At 41.1% G+C, this 24,208-nt stretch overlaps 1 protein-coding gene across 3 annotated transcripts in view; it reads right to left on the reverse strand.

The window, feature by feature from the left end:
• The window catches only part of TSPAN11 (tetraspanin 11), a 168,338-nt gene that overhangs the window by 134,979 nt on the left and 9,151 nt on the right, over positions 1-24,208 (reverse strand). For all 3 annotated transcript variants that reach the window (XM_043526658.1, XM_043526621.1, XM_043526584.1), the window contains exon 2: positions 10,986-11,083. In XM_043526658.1, the coding sequence (XP_043382593.1) occupies positions 10,986-11,072 (87 nt within the window). In that variant the 5' untranslated portion in view covers positions 11,073-11,083. The remainder of the gene's footprint in view (positions 1-10,985; positions 11,084-24,208) is intronic.

Genomic DNA, 24,208 nt, shown 5'->3' on the forward strand with positions numbered 1-24,208 from the left:
CCCTATAAGAGCATTTCCATTTCTAGATAAAAAGCACCCATGAGTATTTATTTTCACTATTGTTCACAAGGGTTTTGTTTTTTGCAAATGTTCTTGCACTAAATATTCATCAACAAAAAGAGTCACTCGCAAATGGAATCAGCTGGCTTCACTGGTGAGAATTCTGTTTTGCTACATTTCCCTAGCTCTAGTAAACAGGAATCCGAGTGGTCTTTTTATATATATTAATTACAGTAACTACTGTAACTAGCTAATCTACTTTTATTCCTCCTACATAGACCTAGGACTTGTCTACATGGTGGGGTAATGCACAGTACAGGGGTGTGATTTCTAAAGCGCACTAACATGTTGCACATCAGTTGGTCCATGTAGACTCTGTTGGTGAGCACTAAAGGTTCCCTACTGTGCTTTAATGTAGTACAAACAGCAGTATATTAAACCACATTAGGGAACCTTTAGTGTGTACCCGAAGGGTCTAAACCGGGGGTTCTCAAACTGGAGGTTGGGGCCCTTCAGGGGGTGGCGAGGATATTACATGGGGGGTCATGAGCTGTCAGCTTCTACCGCAAAGCCCACTTTGCCTCCAGCATTTATAATAGTGTTAAATATATATATATATATGAAAGTGTTTTTAATTTATATGGGGGGGGGAGATGTCACACTCAGAGGCTTGCTATGTGAAAGGGGACACCAGTACAAAAGTTTGAGAACCACTTGTTTAAACAGACCAATTAACATGCAGCTCATGAGCGAGCCTTAGAAATCACATCTCCATGGTGTGCATTACCCCACTGTGTAGACAAGTCCCTAGTGTTTTAATCACTTGTTGTATAGCAGAGCCCTTTACACTTCTAATCATTTTTATTGCATGCCTCTGGAACTCTTTTATATCTGTTATGTCTTGTATGAGATTAACAGAGCATTGAAGGTTGGGACATACATTCCAGCTACTTATATTGTGACATAATGTTTTCTATGTTACTCACAATAATAGTCTTAAAATGGTCTAATATACGGTTTCTTAATGCCCCTGTGCATCAAGAATATGTTTTCATTGAGCAGTCTGGTATTACATTTATTCCTGCCCCCCCCAAGAGCTTACTACTAATTTATATTCCATCATTATACAAGTATATGAAGTTGTTTCCTCATAAGTGGTATGAGCTAGGTGAAATGACATGAAGGGTTCGGTTAACATCCCATTGAGATAGATAACTGAAGGGTGAGTTCACACCTAAAAACTGTACACAAAAGCCTCCACCTAAGACAAAACCGAATGTGTGAGCCCTCCCAGAAGCTTTTGGCTGAGATTGTGTATGTGTGTGTGTCGGGGGGGGGGGGGGGGGGTGAATGAGTACACAGATCAGACAAAAGACAACAACAGTGAAATGTGAAAAGGAAGGAAGCCGAGCAATAGCATGTGAACATAGTGTGACCCTGAAAAAAGCTAGAGAGAGCTTTTGGGTTTTTTGGGTAAAGAGGCTTGGGGATACAAGCTGCTCCATTTGTTCTTGGTTCCTTCTGCATTCAGAGAAGAACTTTGTACATTCCTTGTAAATAGACAAGATTTTGCACAAAATAAAATACCAGATTCCATCCATTTCTACTTCCAACTACTTCTACATCCCCAAGGCCCCAGATTTTGACTAGCCCCTCAGATCAAAAAAGGGGCAACATAAGAAATATTATAAAGTGCAGGCCTACATTTAATTTAATCTGCCATTGTGTTACCTAATTACCTAGTTTTGTATGAATTTGAATGATTTTTTTCCAGAAAACTTTGCTACCTCATGATTCATCTCTGTTTCAGATCATAAATACAATGAAAAAAGTACAGATCCTAGTATTTAGCCCCACATTTATATTCCTATCTTTTACCCACATTTTAAAAAACCCATGACAGGGTTTTAATTTTTACCTGGCGGTTTCCAATTTTCTGAAGGATTCTATCAAAAGCCTCCAGAAAGTCTAAATAAATCATTTGTTTATTATTTTTAGTGCATTTAAGACACTTCTCATCTAGACATTAGTTTGTTAATTCCAATAAGGCAGAGAAGCACAATTTAGTAAAAGCTGGGATGGTTTGATCCTACCAACTTTTACTCATCAACATGCTTTATAATTAGTAATCTTCTCAACTATATTTCCAGACACTGATTTGTAATGGCCTATATTGTTCACTGGTCTATCATGGCCCAAGTGCGGCTAGGGTACTACACTGGCACTCAGGGTCTCAGGAATGGACTTGAGTTCTGTTTTTGCTCTGCCACTTGCTTGCTGGGTGCACTCGATACTTACCTCCTTTGTGAAGCATTTTGAGATCTAGAAAATGAAGAGCGCTATATTAAAACTATGCACTATTATTACTGTCACCTCTTTTGAAGCTTGTTTCCTGAGATACTGAACCCTCTCAACTCCAGCCTGCATCAGTGGGAGTTGAGGCAGCTCAGCACCTCATAGGATTAAGCCCTGAAAGATAGGTATAAAGTGGACCACACTCCTGGCATCTTGCATAGTAGCTGTTTAAATAGGACATATTTTTGTTAGCAGCTGAGATGCTTCATTTTTTATTTCCTTAAGAATGTTCAGATGAATAGAATCCAGTCTTGATGATTGAATGCAATTTAATTTCCTGAGTTGTTCCATCACTTCTTTCAACTTGTAAAGAATAACCCTAGGGGAGGTACTTCCCCATCATGCTGTATTCTGAAGACCAATGCAAAGAAATCATTTAGCTTCTCTGTAATCTATTCTCTGATTTTTCCCCTGGCAGTCTAGTGTATCCACAGCCTCTCCTGCAGGCTTCTGATTCCTGATGTACTTTAAAATGCATCCGATGAAGTGAGCTGTAGCTCACGAAAGCTTATGCTCAAATAAATTGGTTAGTCTCTAAGGTGCCACAAGTACTCCTTTTCTTTTTGCGAATACAGACTCACACGGCTGCTATTCTGAAACCTTTAAAATGTCTAAATATTGTCTTTATATCTTTTGCTACTTCATCTGGTCCAAAGTTCCCTTTGCTCTCAGTGTTACATCTTACCTGTCAGAGTTTGTCTTCTGTTTTACCTTAGCATGGGCTGAATTTTACATTTTTAAAACATTACTCTAGGGTGCCAAGTACACTTTTATACCTTGCTATTTATCCGTACTTTCCCCCTGACAGACAAAACACTGTCGCACCGTTGTTCTGTGCTATGCGTAACTTCTGTGATGCTAATGAGGTATTCTTAATCAGCTACCATGCGAGATTTATGGGGTTTAATTTTCTAGCTTTTTCCTTTCAGATCATTGATAACATCCTGAATTCTTTAAAAATCTCCTTTCCCTTCTGTCTACTAATGTCACCGGCTCTGGCACTGTAACAGCCTACCGTCAGTCAATCAGAAAATTTAATGGCAAGATTATTCTACATTATTCTCCACTTTGGCTCTTCCTCCTCTTGCTTGAATCATTTGGGGCACTGCCCCAACTCAGAAAAAAATCAATAATAAAATAAATCAAAATAAAATACATTTACTTCCTCCAAATGAATCCTCCATTCACAGCTGTTAACTGAAGGGACTTTCTTGTCCAATTGAAGGAGCCATGCAAAGCAGCTGTGTAGTGCCAATGTGTATATTTTAGTAGGAGGCTGCAGGAGCACTTCAGAGAACAAGCCTAGGTGCACAGCATAACGCTAAGGGTATATCTACACACAGGCTATCCTCCCCAAGTTAGCTTGAATCCAGCTAGTGCAGATAACAGCACTCGTGAAGACAGTGCAACGTGGGCTAGCAGGTCAAGCACGTACCCAGGGTTTGTGCCAGATTTGTATTAGGAACTTTCAAAAGTTCCCTTAAGTAATGAGAATGCGCAGAGCTAAAGGCAAGTGTTTCAGGTTAAAATTTTGACCTAGGGCAATTACTTCTCACCCTTCTCAGACAATCTGAGCTATCACAATGTACCAAACACAACTAAGAGATGCATAAAAGAGCATAAAACAACAACACACACTTATATATCACTTTACATCCAATAGCTGCAAAGCGCTTTACAAAGGTGGGCATTGTACCCCCCATTTTGGTGATGAGGAAACTAAGGCCCTGAAAGGTTAAGACAAAACATTTTCATAAGCATCCACTGATTCTGATTGTCTCCATTTTTGGCTGTTCAGTTTGAAATACCTAGGGCCGGATTTTCAGAAGCCCTGAGCTGCCACAATTCCAAATGAAGTCAACAGCAGTTGTAGGGTACTTGGCCCTTCCAAAAAAAAAAAAACCAGATCCTAGGTGTTTCTAGTTGAACACCCAAAAATGGAGGTACCCAAAAGTAGGAGCCACTTTTGACAATGTTGGTCTAAATGATTTGCCCAACTTTGCACACAGTCAGTGGCAGAACTGAAAATAGAACCCAGATCTCTCAGGACCCATCTCCAACTTGAACCACTCGACACAGATCCTTCAGGGAGCCATTCTGGGGCAAGCAGAAGTGTGTCCACACCAATGCCTTGAAACCATTCACATTGACAATATATCACTATTTGAGCCCTGTCTAAAACAAAACATGAATTTCTAATCCCACATGAGACTTTTAAAACCAGCTGGAAACATGATCTCACCCTTCAGAACAGCAAAGCTAAGATGCAAAGATGTTGGCAAGTGTGGAGAGATTTTGAGGCTCATGTAATGCAGACTCCTGTGGTGAATGAATGTAGGATGGCCCACACTTTTACAATAGGGCATTGTATCTACCTTACAAATCCCACAGCTATACTCCCTCCTTGCATCCTTTTTCCTTCCTCAGGAAGGAGTCACTAATCTAGTCAAATGAACTTTTACTTTAGAAGGCAAATATTTATGGGCAGGGTCTGTTTTCTGATGTGGTTCTGTGTTTGTACAGTGCCGAGCACAATGGGGGTCCTGATCCATGATTGGTCCCCTATGTGCTACCGCAATACAAATAACAACAATGTGCAAAGAGTTTAAATGCAGTTACAGTCTAGATGTCCTAAATGACAAACCATTTCCCCCCTTTTTGAAAGATGGGGGTTTTCTCCTTTTCTCTACGTTTCATCAATTAGAAATTGGACTCTGAAAGCAAAGGCCTCTTAAATGAGCCTGTGGTACCATGTCCACTGACTTTAATCAAGTCTCCCGCCTCTCTTTTTGTATTTATTCAGTCATCCCATATGCTGAAATCTGAACCGACTGAATGCAGCATTGTTAAAATTCCAACAAGGTTCGGGATTAATCCCTTTTTTTTTTTTTTTAAATAATTGGATACCAAATTCCTGCTCTGAAAATCCAGTGGGTGCCAAAAAAAGTTTGAGTAATGAGGCAGATACACCATTTTGTGGAAAATCAACAGAAAATTTATTTTAGCAGTGCTTTAAAAGCAAATTCTATTTAAAAATGTTACCACCTAGCCCATCTGTGCCAACAATTTCATAGTTTGCAATTAAAAAACAAAACAAAACACTGTAGAGATATACATTTGAGTAAAACTATATTAACAGCACAATTGCATTAATGTAGTGGATCAAACCTGGCATCTTTATTCAGTGTTTACTCAGGAAATGCTCAGTTGATTAAAAATAGAAACTGAGACAAGGCCCCTGAGAGTATGAAGCTACAACTTTGCCATTATCGAAAAGCAGTTTGGTCTAGTGGATAGATCTGGGTTCTACTCAAGCTCTATTACTTACCTACTGTGTGTGACCTCTCACTCTTTGTCTTCTCTATTGAAATTGCAAGCTATATTGGCTAGGGATTGTTTCTTACTACGTATCTATACCATTTAGCATAATGAGGTCCTGATCTTGGTTGGGGCCTATAGATAGCTCACTAATACAAATTCCTAATACTTGTGATGTTAATCATAAGGCCAACTTGCCAAATTCATCCCTGGTGTAAAAACAAGAATTTGACCCATGGTCTCTAAACAATAGTATTATAAATGTATAAAACTTATCATTCAGTATGAAGGAGAGGTAAAGTACATTATGTGCTTGAACTTCTGCACATGGTAAGTTACAGGTTTTTAAAAAAATAGCCTGTGTGTGTTTTCTGGCAGCAGCCTGGATCTGTGATGCGAGTAGAGATGGCTCCGCATAGGCAAAACAGTTCTCTGTAACACAGATGGTTGTTGTGGGGAAGACACTCTGAAGAATATGGTGCTTCTTCTTATCTCCTCCATGATATGTTTCCTAGTATTCTACCTGCATATACCTTCCTAGCTTTAACATTGCCTCAGCATGAAAGATGATCACTGTTCATCTGCTCCAACTATGTGGAATCCCAGACCTGGAAAGAATGGCTGTCTCCTCTCCCCAGTCTTCCTGCAAAAGGGGGAGATCTGTGCATGTAAGGTATCCCCCACATGCAGATAAAGTGGGCATGATCAGACCTTTAAGACCCAGTGGGGTAAGACTTTACCTATTGTGGTGAACACTTATTCACTCAAGTAGTCTCTCTGACTTCAGTGGGTTTACTCAACTCAGTAAGTTCTCATCAAGGGGAGTAAGGGTCGCACAACTAGTTACAGTGATTAAACTGACAAAATGTAATAAATAGTGATAGTACCTAAATCTTATGTAGCACTTTGCATCAGTGGATCTGAAAGCACTTTACCAAAGAGTATTAGGGCTGTCAAGCGATTAAAAAAATTAATCGCGATTCATTGCGCTGTTAAACAATAATAGAATACCATTTATTTAAATAGTTGGGGATATTTTATACATTTTCCAATATATTGATTTCAATTACAACACAGAATACAAACTGTACAGTGCTCACTTTATATTTATTTTTGATTACAAATATTTGCACTGTAAAAAACAAAAGAAATAGTATTTTTCAATTCACCTCATACAAGTACTGTAATCTCTATCATGAAAGTTGAACTTACAAATGTAGAATTATGTACAAAAAAAACTGCATTCAAAAATAAAACAATGTAAAACTTTAGAGCCTACAAGTCCACTCAGTCCTACTTCTTCTTCAGCCAATCGCTCAGACAAAGAAGTTTGTTTACATTTGCAGGAAATAATGCTGCCTGCTTCTTGTTTACAATGTCACCTGAAAGTGAGAACAGGCATTCTCATGGCACTGTCATAGTCGGTGTTGCAAGATATCTATGTGCCAGATGTACTGAAGACTCATATGTCCCTTCATGCTTCAACCACGGTTCCGGAGGACATGCGTCTATGCTGATAACGGGTTCTGCTCGATAGCCATCCAAAGCAGTGCAGACCGATGCATGTTCATTTTCATCATCTGAGTCAGATGCCACCAGCAGAAAGGTTGATTTTCTTTTTTGGTAGTTCGGGTTCTGTAGTTTCCACATAAAAGTGTTGCTCTTTTAAGACTTCTGAAAGGATGCTCCATACCGCGTCCCTCTCAGATTTTGGAAGGCACTTCAGACTCTTATACCTTGAGTCGAGTGCTGTAGCTATCTTTAGAAATTTCACATTGGTAACTTCTTTGTGTTCTGTCAGATCTGGAGTGAAAGTGTTCTTAAAATGAACATGTGCTGGGTCATCATCCGAGACTGCTAGAACACTAAATATATGGCAGAATGCGTGTAAAATAGAGTAGGAGACATACAATTCTCCCCCAAGGAGTTCAGTCACAAATGTAATTAATGCATTATTTTTTTAACGAGCGTCATCAGCATGGAAGCATGTCCTCTGGAATGGTGGCCGAAGCATGAAGGGGCATAGGAATGTTTAGCATATCTGGAACGTAAATACCTTGCAACGCCGGCTACAAAAGTGCCATGCAAATACCTGTTCTCACTTTCAGGTGACATTGTAAATAAGAAGTGGGCAGCATTATCTCCCGTAAATGTGAACAACCTTGTTTCTCTTAGCGATTGGCTGAAGAAGTAGGATTGAGTGGACTTGTAGGCTCTAAAGTTTTACATTGTTTTGTTTTTGAGTGCAGTTATGTAACAAAAAAAAATCTACATTTGTAAGTTGCACTTACACAATAAAGAGATTGCGTTATGGTACTTGTATGAGGTGAATTGAAAAATACTATTTCTTTTGTTTATCATTTTTACAGTGCAAATATTTGTAATAAAATAATATAAAGTGAGCACTGTCAACTTTGTATAATAGGTTATATCGATTTCAATTACATTTTAAAATGTAGAAAAACATCTAATAAATATTTAATAAATTTCCATTAGTATTCTATTGTTTAACAGTGCAATTAATTTTTTAATCGCAATTAATATTCTTGAGTTAATCACGTGAGTTAACTGCGCTTAATGGACAGTCCTAGTCCGTATCATTATCTCTATTTTATAGATTGGGACACTGAGGTGAATGGAGAGGTGAAGAGACTTGCCCTAGGTCACTCAGCAGGCAAATTGCAAAGAGAAAATTTTCAAAGAGAGAAAAATAAAACATACAGCAAAACTGACAGATTCTTCAGACACAGCTCTCAAAACATTTTCAGCCAATTCAGAACGCTCCATACCAATAAAGTCTGAAGAGAAGAAAAAAAAAAAAGTAACAGGAGAAGAATGCTGTCCATGCTGGCTAAAAAGCAGTGCTTAGTTAATACACGTGAAATGGTACAGCAAAGCCTACTATACTATTGAAATCCAGAGGTATAGAAGCTATTGTAGAATTGTTTTCTAGCCCATCTAGACTTTCATTACTAGGTATTTCTATTTCAGCAGGTGAGACATTTAAAGGTTTACTCATCATTGCAGTAAAAAAACGAGAAGTTTCTTTCCATCTGTACCTGATGTTTGCATGCACTCTAAGTTATGCAGAAAGAAGCATTGATGTAAACAACCTGATGCAAGCTCAGATTTTTAACACCAGTAGCTGTTTTTTTGTGATTCTCTGGAGCACCATCAGGATAGATGTTCAAAAGTGGCCTTTCATTAGAGGTGCCCTCATTTTGGCATGCCCAACTTGAAGGGCCTTACCTTCTCCCAATTAACTAGCGACATAAAAGTTGTTCTCTAAGTACAGTATAAAACTTAATTAAAATGAGAAGTCTGAAAGGATCTAGAAGGCATCAGGAAAAAGATTAGTAATCTGCAATGATGGCTCAAATGTCTTCTCCAATGTTGTTTCCAGAAACAAGAGGAACTTAACATGAACGTCCACACTATTTAAGTCTTGTACAAAACTATCCTTCTAATACTAAAAGCTTAAATATGATTTTCAAAAACCTCTTCTTTCATTTGATGTAGTGGATTGTCCTTTACTAGTACACCCACTGGTGTTCAAACTATCCGATATAATTTGCAGTTCATTAGTTTTCACACACAGCTTTTTAACATCTTTTTCCAAAGAAATTGATATAAGAACCACTAAATTCTATTTGGAGTCAAGTAACTCAAAAAAAGATACTAAAGCTTGAACAGCCGTTAAGATTAAATATAAGGGATAGGGTGAACAGAAGCAATATGTGAGCAGCATGAAAAGCCTCCAAGTAAGCTGTGGCTAAAAGTGATTCTGAAAATAGTGAGGAAGCAAGGGAAGCCCTTCATTTAACCCCATAACTTTCAGGTCCTGTGGAATCAGGAACTTTCTCAACCACCTGTTAGAAGGCATTTTTATGGACATGAACAGAGCACAAAGAAATCAAATGTTCTCTTTTAAACACAGCCCAGTAGAATTAGGAATAGTTTTTAGAAAATCTAAAGATATCGATTATGCAAAGTGGGCCTTGGTGCTGTTTAATAAAAGGCAAACTACATAAATGTGGCAAATCCACCCTACGCAAAACAACACATCAAAAATATAAATACAGCTAAAAGAGCAATTCATCAATTGCAACCATAAATAAAAAATGTAACGTCTCCTGTGAATAGGGCTTAAAAAAAAAGCCACCCCAAAACCACACACTCCTGTTCAGCCACTGTCATTATGGGTAAGTGAAGAAATAAAAGGCCAAGTAGCAACAGTAGCTCCCTACCCGGATAAGGGGATTTTAAGGGTATATCTGCACTGCAGTTGTGGGGTGTGACTGCAGCTCACGTAGATATACATGAGCTAGCTTTAATTTAGCCAGCTTGGGTCGCAAAGCAATGAAGCCACAGCAGCATGTGCTTCAGCACAGGCTAGCCCTGTGAGTGCCTATCCAGGGTTCCAAGTGGACTTGGACAGCCTGCACTGAAGCATGCACTGCCACAGTTTCACTGCTTCAGGACCTGAGCGAGCTAGATGAAAGCTAGCTAAGGTATGTCTACTCCTGCAAGCTACCGTACCCCTGATTGCAGAGGAGGCATACTCAGTCTTTGATCACTCAGTGCACACACAGGACTGGGAATGGATGAGGGGTTTATTTGCTTAGGGCCAGACTGTGAACTTTTTGCTCACACTGGTGAGTAATTATTTACCCGAGGAGTCAGTGCTCACTAATATGAGCAAGGGGTTCACAATCTAAAGCCCAGGGTATATCTACACCACAATTAAACACTGCGGCTGGCCTGAGTCAGCTGACTCGGGCTCGCGCTTCAGGGTTGTCAACTGTGGTGTAGATATTCGGGCTCAGGCTGGAACCCAGGCCTTGGGACCCTGCGACGGGGAGGCCCTCAGAGTCAGGGCTCCAGCCCAAGTGTCTACACGGCAATTAAACAGCCCAGTAGCCCAAGCCCCGCAAGCCTGAGTCAACTGACATAGGCTAGCTGCAGGTGCTTAACAGCACTGTAGACATACCCTAAGCAGCTATGCCACTAAAATGCTGAGTGCTTGAGGGAAAGTCACTTAGGATTAGTGGGATTTTCTTAAGTGCCTAAGCATATTAGGTGCCTAACTCCCATTGATATCAATTCAAAACATTTAAATATACGCTTAAGTCCATATCTATTCAGCAAAGTACTTTAAGCATTTGTTTAAGTCCCACTGAAGTCAATGATTACGCACATGCCTAAAGTTAAGGATGCTTTGCTGAATAGAGATGACCTGCTGAATCAGGAGCAAAGAAAAGGTGTCTTCGTAACAAGTTTATTCTGTAGAATTACATAGAAGTCACACTTACCCAGAAGAAGAAATTAAACACAAACAAGAGATACTTCAGATAAACAGTCATCCAGTCATCTTGCTCGGCTTTGTTGAAATGAGACATTGTTGGAGTCTCTAGAAACAAAAACATATATATTTTTATTTATACACACACACACACCCATCCACCCCTTAAATTTTCAAACAGATTATTCCTCCCCTAAAAACCCTGAGACACACCCTTTTCTTCTAGAACAGAATTTAAAGTGAGGTCTTACTCTGAAAAGTGACTTTAAAATGGCATTATGAGGCCCCAAATTTCAATGATTTCTGTATCAAATATGCTCATTTTGCAAATAAAAAAAGGATTTTTTTCTAACTCCCAGCCCTGCAAACACACGTTGAGCTCTTAGCATCAACCTGGGTTCTTTTCTTTTTGCGAAGTTCATCACCGGTAATAAAGATTCTGCATGCAAATCTTTAGTGACCCACATTGTTCTCAGCCTCATATGTAAAACCCCCATTGCCTTCAGTAGGTTAAAACAACTGTAAGTACAGTATAATTCTAGTTATCCAGCTTTCCTTTATCCAAAAATCCTAGTTATCCAAATCTACAACGTGGTCCCCCATGTAGCCCTATATTAGTTAATAGGGCTTCTGGTTATCCGAACACCCAGTTATGCAGAACGTTTGGATGTCTCCAAGGCAATTCAGATAACAGGAGTGTACTATATTTGGAATTCAGTCATCAGTTTTGTTGATGATACACAGAAAGGACTAGAATCCAGCTCCTTCTCTCTAAGCGTGTTGGCTCTGCAGGGTTAATTAGGTGTAAAATGCAATAAAATATATAATTAAACTCAGAAGACTGAAATTAAGGAACAATTTGTGAAAAATCAATCATGTTAAATATATCTATTGGTCTAGATAGATGGGAAGTATTAATGTTCCCAGTAAAAACTTTGCTAACCAGAAGTTAAGGATTAAATTAAATGATGGATTCTTTCAATCACAAGAAATACTCTGAAGAGAACACGCAAATGTCAAGTTAAGATTCATCTTTATAAACTACACTGAACATTCCAAAGTATGGAAATGCTTGAATTATCCAAGTAACCCATTGCACCACATTAGGAACACAAATTCTGAGACAACCTTATCTATTCCTTATACAGCTTCATCTATCTCAGGAATATCTCCAGCCTAAAAAAGCTTTGGGAGAACGTGAACGACATGGAAATTTTAAAAGCTTGGTATGTCTGAAACTTTGTATGATTTGGTCCAAGCTTTCTAGAAACATTCTTTCCCAGGGTAAGATGTGCGATTGGAACTCTGAGGTGGATTGGTTTCATTCTGACGAGGTCAAGAGGTGATAAAATTAGGTTTTACAAGAGGAAGGTAACTGACCAGAACAATAGGAGGAATTTTCACTCCTCCAGAACGTCTGCATTTTCAGAAAGTTTTCCACAATGTATTAATGTGTATACCAACAAAATATGGGTTAGCTCAGTGGTTCTCAACCGGGGATGTGTACCCCGGGGGCAAACTGAGGTTTTCTAGGGGGTACATCAACTCATCTACTTATTTGCCTAGTTTTACAACAAGCTATATAAAAAGCACTAGTGAAGTCAGTACAAACTAAAATTTTGTACCGACAATGACTTGTTTATACTGCTCTGTATACTATACACTGAAATGTAAGCACAATATTTATATTCCAATTGATTTATTTTACAATTATATGGTAAAACTAAGAAAGTGAGCAATTTTTCAGTAATAGTGTGCTGTGACTCTTTTGTATTTTTATGTCTGATTTTGTAAGCAAGTAGTTTTTAAATGAAGTGAAAGTTGGGGGTACGCAAGACAAATCAGACTCCTGAAAGAGGTACAGTAGTCTGGAAAGGTTGAGAGCCACCGGGTTAGGTAATACATTATTAAAATGGCTTGGGGACTGATTAGTAGGTAGAAAACAGAATGGGCATTACAGATAGGTATTCTCTGTGGCATTTGGTGAGGCAGAGCATCACAGGGTTCTGTATTGGAACAGGGTATTGCCAACTGACCAACAGGAACTGGCCTTGTATTTTTATTAGTAATTCAAAGATACGATATGCAGATCCTATCAAAATACAGAAAATAGTGAAGACTTAGAGGGATGGATTAGGCAAACAAACAGACGCCGAGGTGGAATATGAAATTTAATGTAAAATGATGCCCTTAGGTAGAAATAATGCCCAAAGTAAATACAGTTTTATATGACATCAAATGAATTAATGTGGCAGACGAAAAGGCGCTGGGTGTACCGGTCGACTCAAACATTACATTTTTGGTTGACTGTGTATTTAGTAGCGAAGAAGGCAACGAAGAGTAGTAGATTATATAAATCCAAGGATATTCTGCTATCATTGACAGCATGTCATTTTACATAGCACTGATTAGATTGTATTTGAAATGCAGCGTCCATTTCTGACCACCAAAGCACAAGACAGTAAGCATAGGGCAAATAAATTGATAAGTTGAAAGGATGGATTTACCGATGAGATGAGATTGTTTAAAAAAAAAATTGGGGATACTTTGTTTTCAGAGAGGACGGGATTGAAGTAGTTACACTCTCAAAAATGTATAAAATTGAACCTCATGATCTGAGGACACTGAGGAGACCAGAATTAGAGAAAACACAGGTTTAACTGAAGAGGCATTCTAGGGAAGCAGAAATTAAAATTGTATTATTTTAATGAGAACAGCACGAATGAACATCCTACTTAGGTAGTGGAGTCAAATGGTACTAATGTATTTAAGCAAAAATTAGATGACTATATGGAATTTGATAAGTTCTATTTTGAAAGTGATTATGTAAAAATTGCACCTTCCTACTCAACAGATCTGCTCTGTGTACATTCAGAGTCAGATCTATTTACATAGAACATAAAAATAAGTTTTTACTACTTTTTATTCCGGTTACCCCTGCAGAGCCCACACAGTTCAGAAAGGGAGCTGGATTCCATTCCTTCTTGTGCATCATCACCAAAGTCGTTTAGTAAGTTTCAATCAGTTACACCTGTGCTACAGGTTGGACCTTAGGCTACTACAGCAGTGGCCAATCTATGGCTCCGGAGCCACAAGCGGCTCTTCAGAAGTTATTATGCGTCTCCTTGTATAGGCACCGACTCCGGGGTTACAGGCGCCAACTTTCCAATGTGCCGGGGGGTGCTCACTGCTCAACCCCTGGCTCTGCCACAGGCCCTGCCCTCTTTCCTTCCCCTCCCCTGAGCCTGCCGTGCCCTCGCTCCTCCCTCTCCCCCCCCTCCCCTATGCCACGAAACAGCTGATCGGGAGGTGCGGGGAGGAAGGGGAAGGTGCTGATTGGCAGGGCTGCTGGTGGGTGGGAGACGCTGGGGGGCTGCTGACATATTACTGTGGCTCTTTGGCAATGTACATTGGTAAATTCTGGCTCCTTCTCAGGCTGAGGTTGGCCACCCCTGGGCTATTGGGTAAAATTATATGACCTGTGGTATGCAAGAGGTCAGAAATGATTATCATAATGGTTCCTTCTGGCCCTAAAATGCATCGGTGAATCCCAGCACCATTGAAGTCAATGATTTTTGCCACTGACTTCAACGGGGCCAGGATTTCATGCTATGAATCTAGGAAACTCCTTTAAGGCATCATACATAGGTGTCACAAGAGGGAAACGACCGAAGACAATGGAGTTGCATAGGTGTAACCAACAGCAGAATTTGGCCTCCAGTACTTTTATTTACTGGTGACAGTTGGGAAATAACCTAAACTTTGTCTCAGCACTTAGGGTGAGTGGGCAGGGCTGATAATTAAAATCCTCCCACAACCACAACCCACCAGTTTATAGATGGGAAAACTGGATTCAGAAAATTGTGATGATCACAGTCACACACTATCAGAACCAGGATTAGAACTCAAACTGATTTAATTTGCTTCTATTTGTGTCCAAAAATAGCTTCCAATAGCTCAAAATTTGAAACCACATTCGAGTATGAGGCTATTCAGATGACTACTTAGATTGTAAGTTATTTGGGGCAGGGACTTTCTGTTTTGCTTTGTGTTTGTGCAGCACCTAGTACAATGGGGTCCTGGGCCATGACTGAGGCTCCTAGGCAGTAACACAATACAAATAAATTCCCAAATGACAGTACCCTTTATAGTTTCTTCCCTTACTATACATTCTTCACAGGAGCAGACATTATAAAATGTAACCCTCACCAGTTTTCCCTAACACACAGGAATATAAAAACTGATCCTATATTAAAATTAACACAATCCCTTCCCTTTTCATCATTCAGTGCTTGAATATTCCAAATGATCTGTGGCAACTGAAAATTAAAATCCTTGGTTATTACTGAAGTTGCTAATGACACATCCTCTAGCATCTCTGAAAATGCTTCATTACCCTTATCTGGAGGTAAATATTTTCTATAAAGACACTTCAATGCCTCAGGTACTTCAATCTAAACTGACTGAACACTTCTGTCATTGTAAAATCTTCGCTATCTGCCGCTTGACGTTTATCACTTCACTGCAAAGTTTCCCGAATCTCAGCAACAGTTGGCTTGGGTTCGATTTGCATCATATAAAATAAAACAAAACAAACCACCCCTTCCTATCCAGTCCAAATGCTTCAGAAAGTCCAAGCTTGCTGAATTCTGAGACATCAGACGCCCACCCTACCATCCACAAGAAAAGATTCTATTAAAAGTGATACTTTTCTTATGGGAAATTGTCAATTACAATGTATGCTTTTTCGTAGTTTCTGCTTTGAAACGGCGGTACAGTAGGCCAATGCACACTAGGAAATTTTAGTGCATGGAAGCAAGGTCCACACGGACATTTTGTGCATCGCATGCTAGTGCACTGTAGATTTACATTCCAGCTTGCCACACACTAACTGCACATCTAGAGAAGCCCTTAGCTCAAAAGAAAGTCCAATCACATTGAATATTTGTGTAAAAAGCTGCCCTCTCCCAATTGGAAAGCCACATATAGGATGAAATTCATCCCTCTGTAAAGAGCCCCACATAAGACATATGCACCACTTAAGTCCTCAAAAAATGTCTTACATGATGGTGCATGGGCCTCTGCTTGGCCTTCTGCTCCCAGTGAACAGGGTGCATGTTAGGCTTTCAAATGCCACTTAGACGCCACTTAAGCCTACAGAGCATCTTGTCAGGACCCATAATGTGGGGGGTGTTACTTAGTGGTCAGAACCTAGAATAGAGAGTCAGGATTAGAAGCCACACCAAGGATCACAGCTGGAGTCACAGTTAGAAATCACGCCCAGGGTCAAGCTAGGGGTCCGTAAATGGAGTCAGGGCCAGGAAGCAGAAACCAGGAACAAAGGGTTTTAACAGGAATAAGGAGCAGGAACCAGGGGACGAGGCTGGAACTTGGTCTCCGGGGTCTGGCCAGCACCAGGCCTAGCAAGTAGTTGCTCAGACAAGAGGTGTGGCAGGAACAAGAAGCTTTACGCTAGGAGGTATGCAATTAGCTGTCTGCTGCTAGTCAGCTGATCCCGCTGTGCCAGTGGGTGCATCCTCTGTTTGCGGGGCATCAGCTGCAGTTTCTTTGTCTAGCCTTGCAGGGCGGTGGCGGGGCGCAGAGGGTAAGGCTCTCACTCGGCCAGCTTTGGGGACTTGCGACACATGACACTGCTACCAAATCAGGCCCAGTCTTGAAAATGAGGTTGACTACACTCTCTGGTGGTGGGAGCATCCCAAAGTGGTGGCCAAAGCAGTCTCTAGGTTGCAAGGTTTTGTCACAACGTTCTTTCCCCGAGCACAGAAAAAGTACTCGGACCTTCCCAAACGCATTATGATAGGGAAGGGGAGGGTGGGCATGGAAAATGCTTCTCTTGACAAAAATGAGTGCATTTTCATGCTATGTAAAGCTCAGTCTGTGAATTTCTCTTGCTTTCTGGGTCATCTCCGGTTTAAACGAAGCATCTCCTACTCAGTATTAAATATTTAGTACTGTCGTCTCCATTTTCTAAATCCTCAGCCAAAAAAAAAAAAAAAAAAAAGCATTACCATGGAACATGTTTATAGTGGTTTTGGACTTTCACTTCCATTCACTGCATTTCAGCTCCACTTATAGGCACCGACTGAGCAGTCCACACCTATTCAACAATGACCTTTAGCACATGTTTAATTTTGGGCAGGTTGGAATCCCATTGACTACAATGGGATTTAAGCATAATGTTTAAAATTAAGGTGGAGATGACAGGGTAGTCTCAAAAAGATTACAGATTACTCTGCATGGACTCGTGTATGGCATCATGGAATAAAACAGATGGGGGTTTGCTTTTATAGTCAGAGTCAATGGACACTAGCTGGCTAATTTCACACAGGCCAAAGTAAGTCTTGAGGAGGAACTTAAACGTGGAGAGGGTAGAAGCCTAAGGATCAATTTAGGAAAAGGTGTTCCTTATGCAGAGGGTGGCATGGAAGAAGCAAGAAGACATTTGTGGGAGAAGCAGACAGGGTAACAAGGCTAGAAGCATTGAGGGGTAAGGGATGCAGTGATAAAACACAAGGTCAGCTAAGTGGGAGAACTGAGCTTTGGAAGGCTCTGAAAGACAGCACAAGAAGCTTAAACTGGATGTTATGGAGAAGGGGGAGCCAGTGGAAGGATTCAAAGGGGAAGGCAGATCTTAGGAGTAGAGTTTTGAATAGACAGAACACAAGCGATATGGGTGTCAAGGAGCCAGACAGGAGGAGGTTGAAGTAGTCAAATCAGTAGATGATGAGGGCTCAAAACAGACAGTCAGAAAAGTTGCTATCTTGGAGATGGTGTGGGGGAAGAAGTGGTAGGACTTGCATACAGCCTGGATGTGAAAGGTGAGAGTGAGGGAGGATCAAAGGTTACAGGCCTAGGTAACAGGGAAAGAGGTGGCATTTCATCCAGCAACAGAGAATGTCCAGGTAACATGGAACTTCTTTTGCAGAGGCTAGTGGCTGGAGGAGAGTAGGAATTGCATAAATCAGACAAAATTGACACTATATCAGGCATTGAACAGGAAAGACTAAATTTTACCTTAATTTCACACATGAAGTTCCCACTAATATCAAAAGGATACAGTCCTGATCCGGGTTACAGCAAGTTGACACCATATAATTCTATTTTCCATTGAGTCACTGTTGATACACACCTGTGTGAGATCAGGACCCAGGTCAAAGACAACAAAGAAGTTGTTCCTGAAGATGTTGCTCCTGAGGGCTCAGAAAAGCTGCAAAAAGATATAGATGTGACAGGTTCGGTCACAGAGACCCCCTTGAGACTGTCACCCGATGTGCTGAAATTACCTCTGAGCCCGTTTTCCCTGCCAGCTTGGGACTCCAGAACCCTGTCTTGTTGAGCCAGACATGCCCCCCTGCTGCAGCACAGACCTAGGGTCTGGGCCACACCCTCAAAGCTGCAGACTAAACTGAAAACAGCTCAGCAGGTTTACCTGTCTCCAGCACCCAGTTCCCAATGGGATCCAAACCCCAACTAAATCCGGTTTACTCTGTATAAAACTTGTACAGGGTAAACTCATAAATTGTCTGTCCTCTATAACACTCATAGAGAGATATACACAGCTACTTGCGCCCCCAGGTATTAATCACTTCCTCTGGGTTAATTAATAAACAAAAGTGATTTTATTAAGTATAAAAAGTAGGATTTAAGTGGTTTCAAGTAATAACGGACAGAACAAAGTAAGTCACCAAGCAAAATACAGCAAAAACACGCACGTCTAAGCCTAATACATTAAGAAACTGATTACAGGTAACATCTCACCCTCAGAGATGTTCCAATAAGCTTCTTTCACAGACTAGACTCCTTCCTAGTCTGGGCCCAATCTTTTCCCCTGGTACAGTCCTGGTTAGTTCCAGCAGACATCTTAGGTGGTAACTAGGGGTTTTCTCATGACTGGCAGCCCTTTGTCGTGCTCCACCCCCCTTTTATAGCTTTGGCACAAGGTGGGAATATTTTGTCTCTCTGGGTCTCCACCCCTCCTTCTAAATGGAAAAGTACCAGAGTTAAGATGGATTTCATCATCAGGTGACATGGTCACATTTCCTTTGAGACCCCAGCCTCCATTCTTCCTGGGCTGGCCTATACGTACACAGGAAAGTTTGCAAGTAAACAGAGCCATTTACAGTTCATTGATTCTGAAATTCCCTTAATGGCTTCCACTTAATATGTTTACATTAGTAATACAAGTTTATTTCTTATTCTCCTAACTCAGAGGTGGGCAAACTACAGCCCCCGGGACCCTCCTGCTAGGCCCCTGAGCACCTGGCCCAGGAGGCTAGCTCCGGCCCTCTCCCCTGCTATTCCCCCTCCCCCACAGCCTCAGCTCACTGCGCCGCCGGTGCAATGCTCTGGGCGGCAGGACTGCGAGCTCTTGCCGGGCAGTGCAGCTTCAGAGCCGCAGCCTGACCCGGTGCTTTCTGCTGCGCGGTGGTGTGGCTGGCTCCAGCCGGGCAGTGCGGCTGCCTGTCCTAGTGCTCTGGGTGGCGCGGCTGTAGCGCCACCAGCCACCGGTGCTCCAGGCAGCACGGTCAGGGGGCAGGGAGCAGGGGGAGTTGGACAGAGGGCAGGGAAGTTTGGGGTGGTGGTCAAGGGGCAGGGGTGTGGATAGGGGTCAGGCGGTCAGAGGGTGGGGAAAAGGGGGGTTGAATGGGGGCAGTCAGGAAGGAAGGAGAGTGGGGGTTGGATGCAGCAGCAGGGAGCAGTCGGGGCGGGGTCCCGGTCCAGGCCGGGCCACGCCACGCCTGGCTATTTGGGGAGGCACAGCCTCCCCTAACCGGCCCTCCATAGAATTTCAGAAACCCGATGTGGCCCTCAGGCCAAAAAGTTTGCCTGCCCCTGTCCTAACTCCAGACATAGAAATAATAGATGCAAACAAATAGGATGAACACACTCGTAGGTTATAAGCTTTGTAATGATACCTTACAAGAGACCTTTTGCATAAAGCATTTTTCAGTTATATCATATTCACATTCATATGTGAATGCAACATATGGAGTGCAACGTCACAGTAAGTTCTGGTTCAGAGACTGAAAACAAAATGGAGATTGGGCTGGCAATGTGTGTTTCAGCATTGCTGTGAGCTCTGCATAAAGGCCAGCAGTGCAGATTAATGTCAGAATAAGAAGTGGATTTGAGGGGTGAATCTTGTTTCGCAGGTGCCAACGTGATTTCTTTGTCCAACACAGATAAGGCCTGAACCATTTTTACAAAACACTAGAGACTAGGGAGATCAATTTAAAAACTGGTTCTTGCTAATGTAGTCCCAGCGGCAGCGTAGACAAGACCATAATATAAGATTTTAATATTAATTAGTCAAAAGGAAATACAAAACTTATAGACATGTTCACAGCAAAAATGAAAGAACTGAAGTTTTTCCAAGTGACAGTCACGAGTTCGCTCTAAGACCGTGAAGGATTTTCGCAAGGACATTAAATAAAAGGTAATTCCACACAAATATGTTTGGATTTGTTTCCAAAAACTAAATTTAATTTCTTGACTTGTTTCCAGCACTATTATCTCTAAAAAAAGCTTTCCTACCGCAAAACCAAATAGTCACAATAGGAATAATTCTAAAGAAGACTTGAACTTTTGTTAAGAATCATTCAGGACTCATAGACTTTAAGGCCAAAAGGGACCATCATGATCATCTAGTCTGACTTCCTTCACATTGCAGGCCATAGAACCTCACCCACCCACTCCTGTAATAGACCCCTAACCTCTGGCTGAGTTATTGAAGTCCTCAAATCATGATTTAAAGACTTCAAGTTACAGTTTAAATCTTCTGTATTTCCAAAAATTTGCATTTAGAATGTTTTTGAAAAATTAGAGTACTTTAAAAACAAAGAGTCCAAAAATTCCAACCAGATTTCTGGATCATCTGTCATCCGCTAACAAGGAAGTTTTATTTTCTGGAGCGAAGCTAACAGCTCTGTCAGTAACTCTAGGGCAGGTGGTATGCAGTTGGGAAGTTCTATTTACTAGCGGGCGACAAATCAGGAGACAAGTCCTGAGCCAGTAGAAGGGGCTGACCCTAGAACAAATGGCACCCTTCCGCCATTAAATTTTTGAATACCTTATTTTTTATTGCATTTGTAGCCCAGTTCACGACTTTGATGCATGATTTGCGTGCATGATTTGTCCCTGTCATATAAGACGATAAATTTGCACGCTAGAATCTGTAAATCTGTATTTATTCATGGCATATATAAGCAAATAATTTTTCCCCCTCTAAGCTTATAGAAACTTTTTAAATTAAGAATAACTGAAATGTATTAACATCAAGAAATTGAACTGTGCACTAACATTGGGCGGCCCAGTATTAAATAGTGTTACAGTAAGTGTCAGTCTTTAGTTCAAAAGGTTGCTTTTCTTGCCTTTGCCCTTGCAAACTGAAGCACAGCATAAGAGAGATCCAAAGACTGGCCAGTGGCATTTTCAAGAGATAAAATAGCAATAATGTGAGTCTCTCGTTGGCCATCATCAATCAAAGATATGTTTTAATAAGCCTGAGCTTCGAAAAGCTGAACTCACCATTCGCGACTGGGACCAGCAGTATGAACTGAATCCTCAAAGCTCTCCACACATTAGAAAAAGTGTCTTTCAGTTCTGCATCATGAATGAACTGAAATACTTGGAGTGGAGAGTGCTTCCCGTGTCGCAAAATGTGACGAATGTTGTCCAATTCGACATAGAGGTCTTTATCACTGACATCCGAACATTCCCCATGTGTCAGCGTCCGGTGAAGGTCTGTAAAATTGTTCAAGAGTGTTTTCCTGTCTGCAACTTACTCAGGTCATACAAATACCTCCAGGTCTTCTTGTGGTGCTTCATTTGTCCAAACCTTTTTTTGATGGACACTTGAGCAGTGTCAACGAGGGAACAAAAAAAACTCCCTTTTGAATTTTTCTTCCAAGTTTCCCATCACCTCATCTCTACCCTTAGAACCAACTTCCCACCCCTCGTATACCCACGAGAGCATGGTTGACAACAGTCTAGGAGATTCGAGGAAAACGTAGTTCTCAGAAAGTCTGGAAGGTTCCATAAGATTCTACAAAGCTTCAGAGCATTCTAGGAGTGAAAAATGAATCCACATATGGAATACCTGAAACATTTCATTTCAAACATTCTATTTTCCCTTTTGTTGCTAACAACAAAAACAGCACCCCGAGCCTGGCACCCCCGCAAGCCTGGCATCCCAAGCAGCCGCCTCCGTCGCCTGCCCCTAAATCAGACCCTGCAGAAGTGGTGCTACATTCAGACCTTTGCACCAAAAAGGAGATGGCCTTGGTCTGCTCTTTTTACAATGTAGCAGGAGGAGCAGAGTGTGTAATCCATATTTATTGAAGAATAGTCTGAACTGTTGATGCCAACCTACAGCACCGTGTAAACAGCCCTGAAGAAGTAACTTCTGGTGAAGCTCTTAAGAGGGTAGTTGTTTAGAGAGCAACCAGAGTCCTTATTAACAGTCTGGTCAGTTGGCTCGCTCTACATCTGCTCAGACTTCTGGACACATCTAGTTCAGATATTCAGGCACACTCAAAGCCTTAACACAATTATTAACGTAGTCACTCCCACATTAAGATCACCTCATTTGCATAGTCACTCAGATTTGTTCCCTGTTCTTACAGATCTCAGTTAATGTCTCCTGGCCAGAAGACAAATCTTCACGAGGACATTTAGAGAAGTAAAATAAAGCTCTCATGAAAGTGCAGACCCACCGAGAATATGACACTGTCTCATTCCTGTACTTCATGCACAGCTGGGTTCATACTATCTGGAATGATCCTAGTCTGGGCTGAATAAGGGAAAAGGCAAGTTCACCTATAGCATGGAATACTGATAGACAGTATCTGTGGGGTGTTGGGAAACGTTATGGTAATGGGGGAAGGTGTTCAAGGGTTTGAAAAGAAAGATAGCAGCATATTTTGGGGCCATTTTGTGACACCGCAAAGCAATTTTTTACTGAGCCAAATTCTGCTGTCTGCTGCTGTTAAATGAGGGTAGAATTTAGCATGCTCTGACTCTTCCTCTCATTTTCAAGGTCTCAGTGAGAGAGACCAAACACCCTGCTTTCTTGATGCATGTAGTTTTGCAAGTCAGTTAGACAAGATGTGGGCCTGGATCCAACAGAGCACTTCAGCAAGTGTGCTTAAAGTTAAATAAATGCTTAAGTGCTTTGCTCAATTCTTGGGGCACACTGGGCAAAGAGGTGGTTCTTGCAACTGTTTCTGAAAGAGGCCAGGCTCATGCTTAATGGCATTTCCAGTAGCACAGACTGGCTACCAAGAAAGCACATCTAATGACTTAAGTAAGGGATCCTACAATGGAAGAAAAGTAACTTTCAAATCAGTTTTATGCCCTTTTACTCTTAGTTTTTGGGACATAAACCCACAACGGCCTAATTATTTAAACAGGTTTTACAGAGCCTCATTGAGATGTTTTATTATAAGGGTAGCCTTGCCTCAAAATGATGGGCCTGATTCTCCTCTCACTTCAGTCAGAATCAGGATCAAATCCATTGAAGTCAATGGAGTTACACAGGTGTAAAACTGGCATGAGGAAAATCTGGCAAATGCAGTTCTGCTGCCAGTGAATCTTGATGACAAAAGCTTTTCCATATGTAAGATCTTAGAACATAACATAAGAATGGCCATACCGGGTTAGACCAAAGGTCCATCTAGCCCAGAATCTTGTCTTCCAACAGTGGACAGTTCCAGGTGCCCCAGAGGGAATGAACAGAACACGTAATCAGCAAGTGATCCATCCCCTGTTGCCCATTCTCAACTTCTGGCAAACAGAGGATAGGGATAATACTTTAACTACGTGAATGAAATGATCCTCAAATCTTTTGAAATTCCGTTCTCCATTATTTTTGTTTTGCTTCATGACCCATTCTAAGAGAAGTGTCAGGAATTTGGGTCTTGGGTCAAATATAGAAGAAAGCTCGTAACTATTCATTTTGGGACATACAGTGTCATGCATTTGCACTTGGTAGTTTAAGATCACAGAGCTTTAAACCATATTAACAATGAGATTTAAAATAGTCTCATAGACTTTAAGGCCAGAAGGGACCATCATGATCATACAGTCTGACCTCCTGCACATTGCAGGCCGCAGAACCTCACCCACCCACTCCTGTAATAGAACCTTAACTTCTGGCTGAGTTACTGAAGTCCTCAAATCATGATTTAAAGACTTCAAGCTACAGAGACTCCA

The sequence above is a fragment of the Chelonia mydas genome, chromosome 1, assembly GCF_015237465.2.
Source record: "Chelonia mydas isolate rCheMyd1 chromosome 1, rCheMyd1.pri.v2, whole genome shotgun sequence".
Classification (NCBI taxonomy): domain Eukaryota; kingdom Metazoa; phylum Chordata; order Testudines; family Cheloniidae; genus Chelonia; species Chelonia mydas.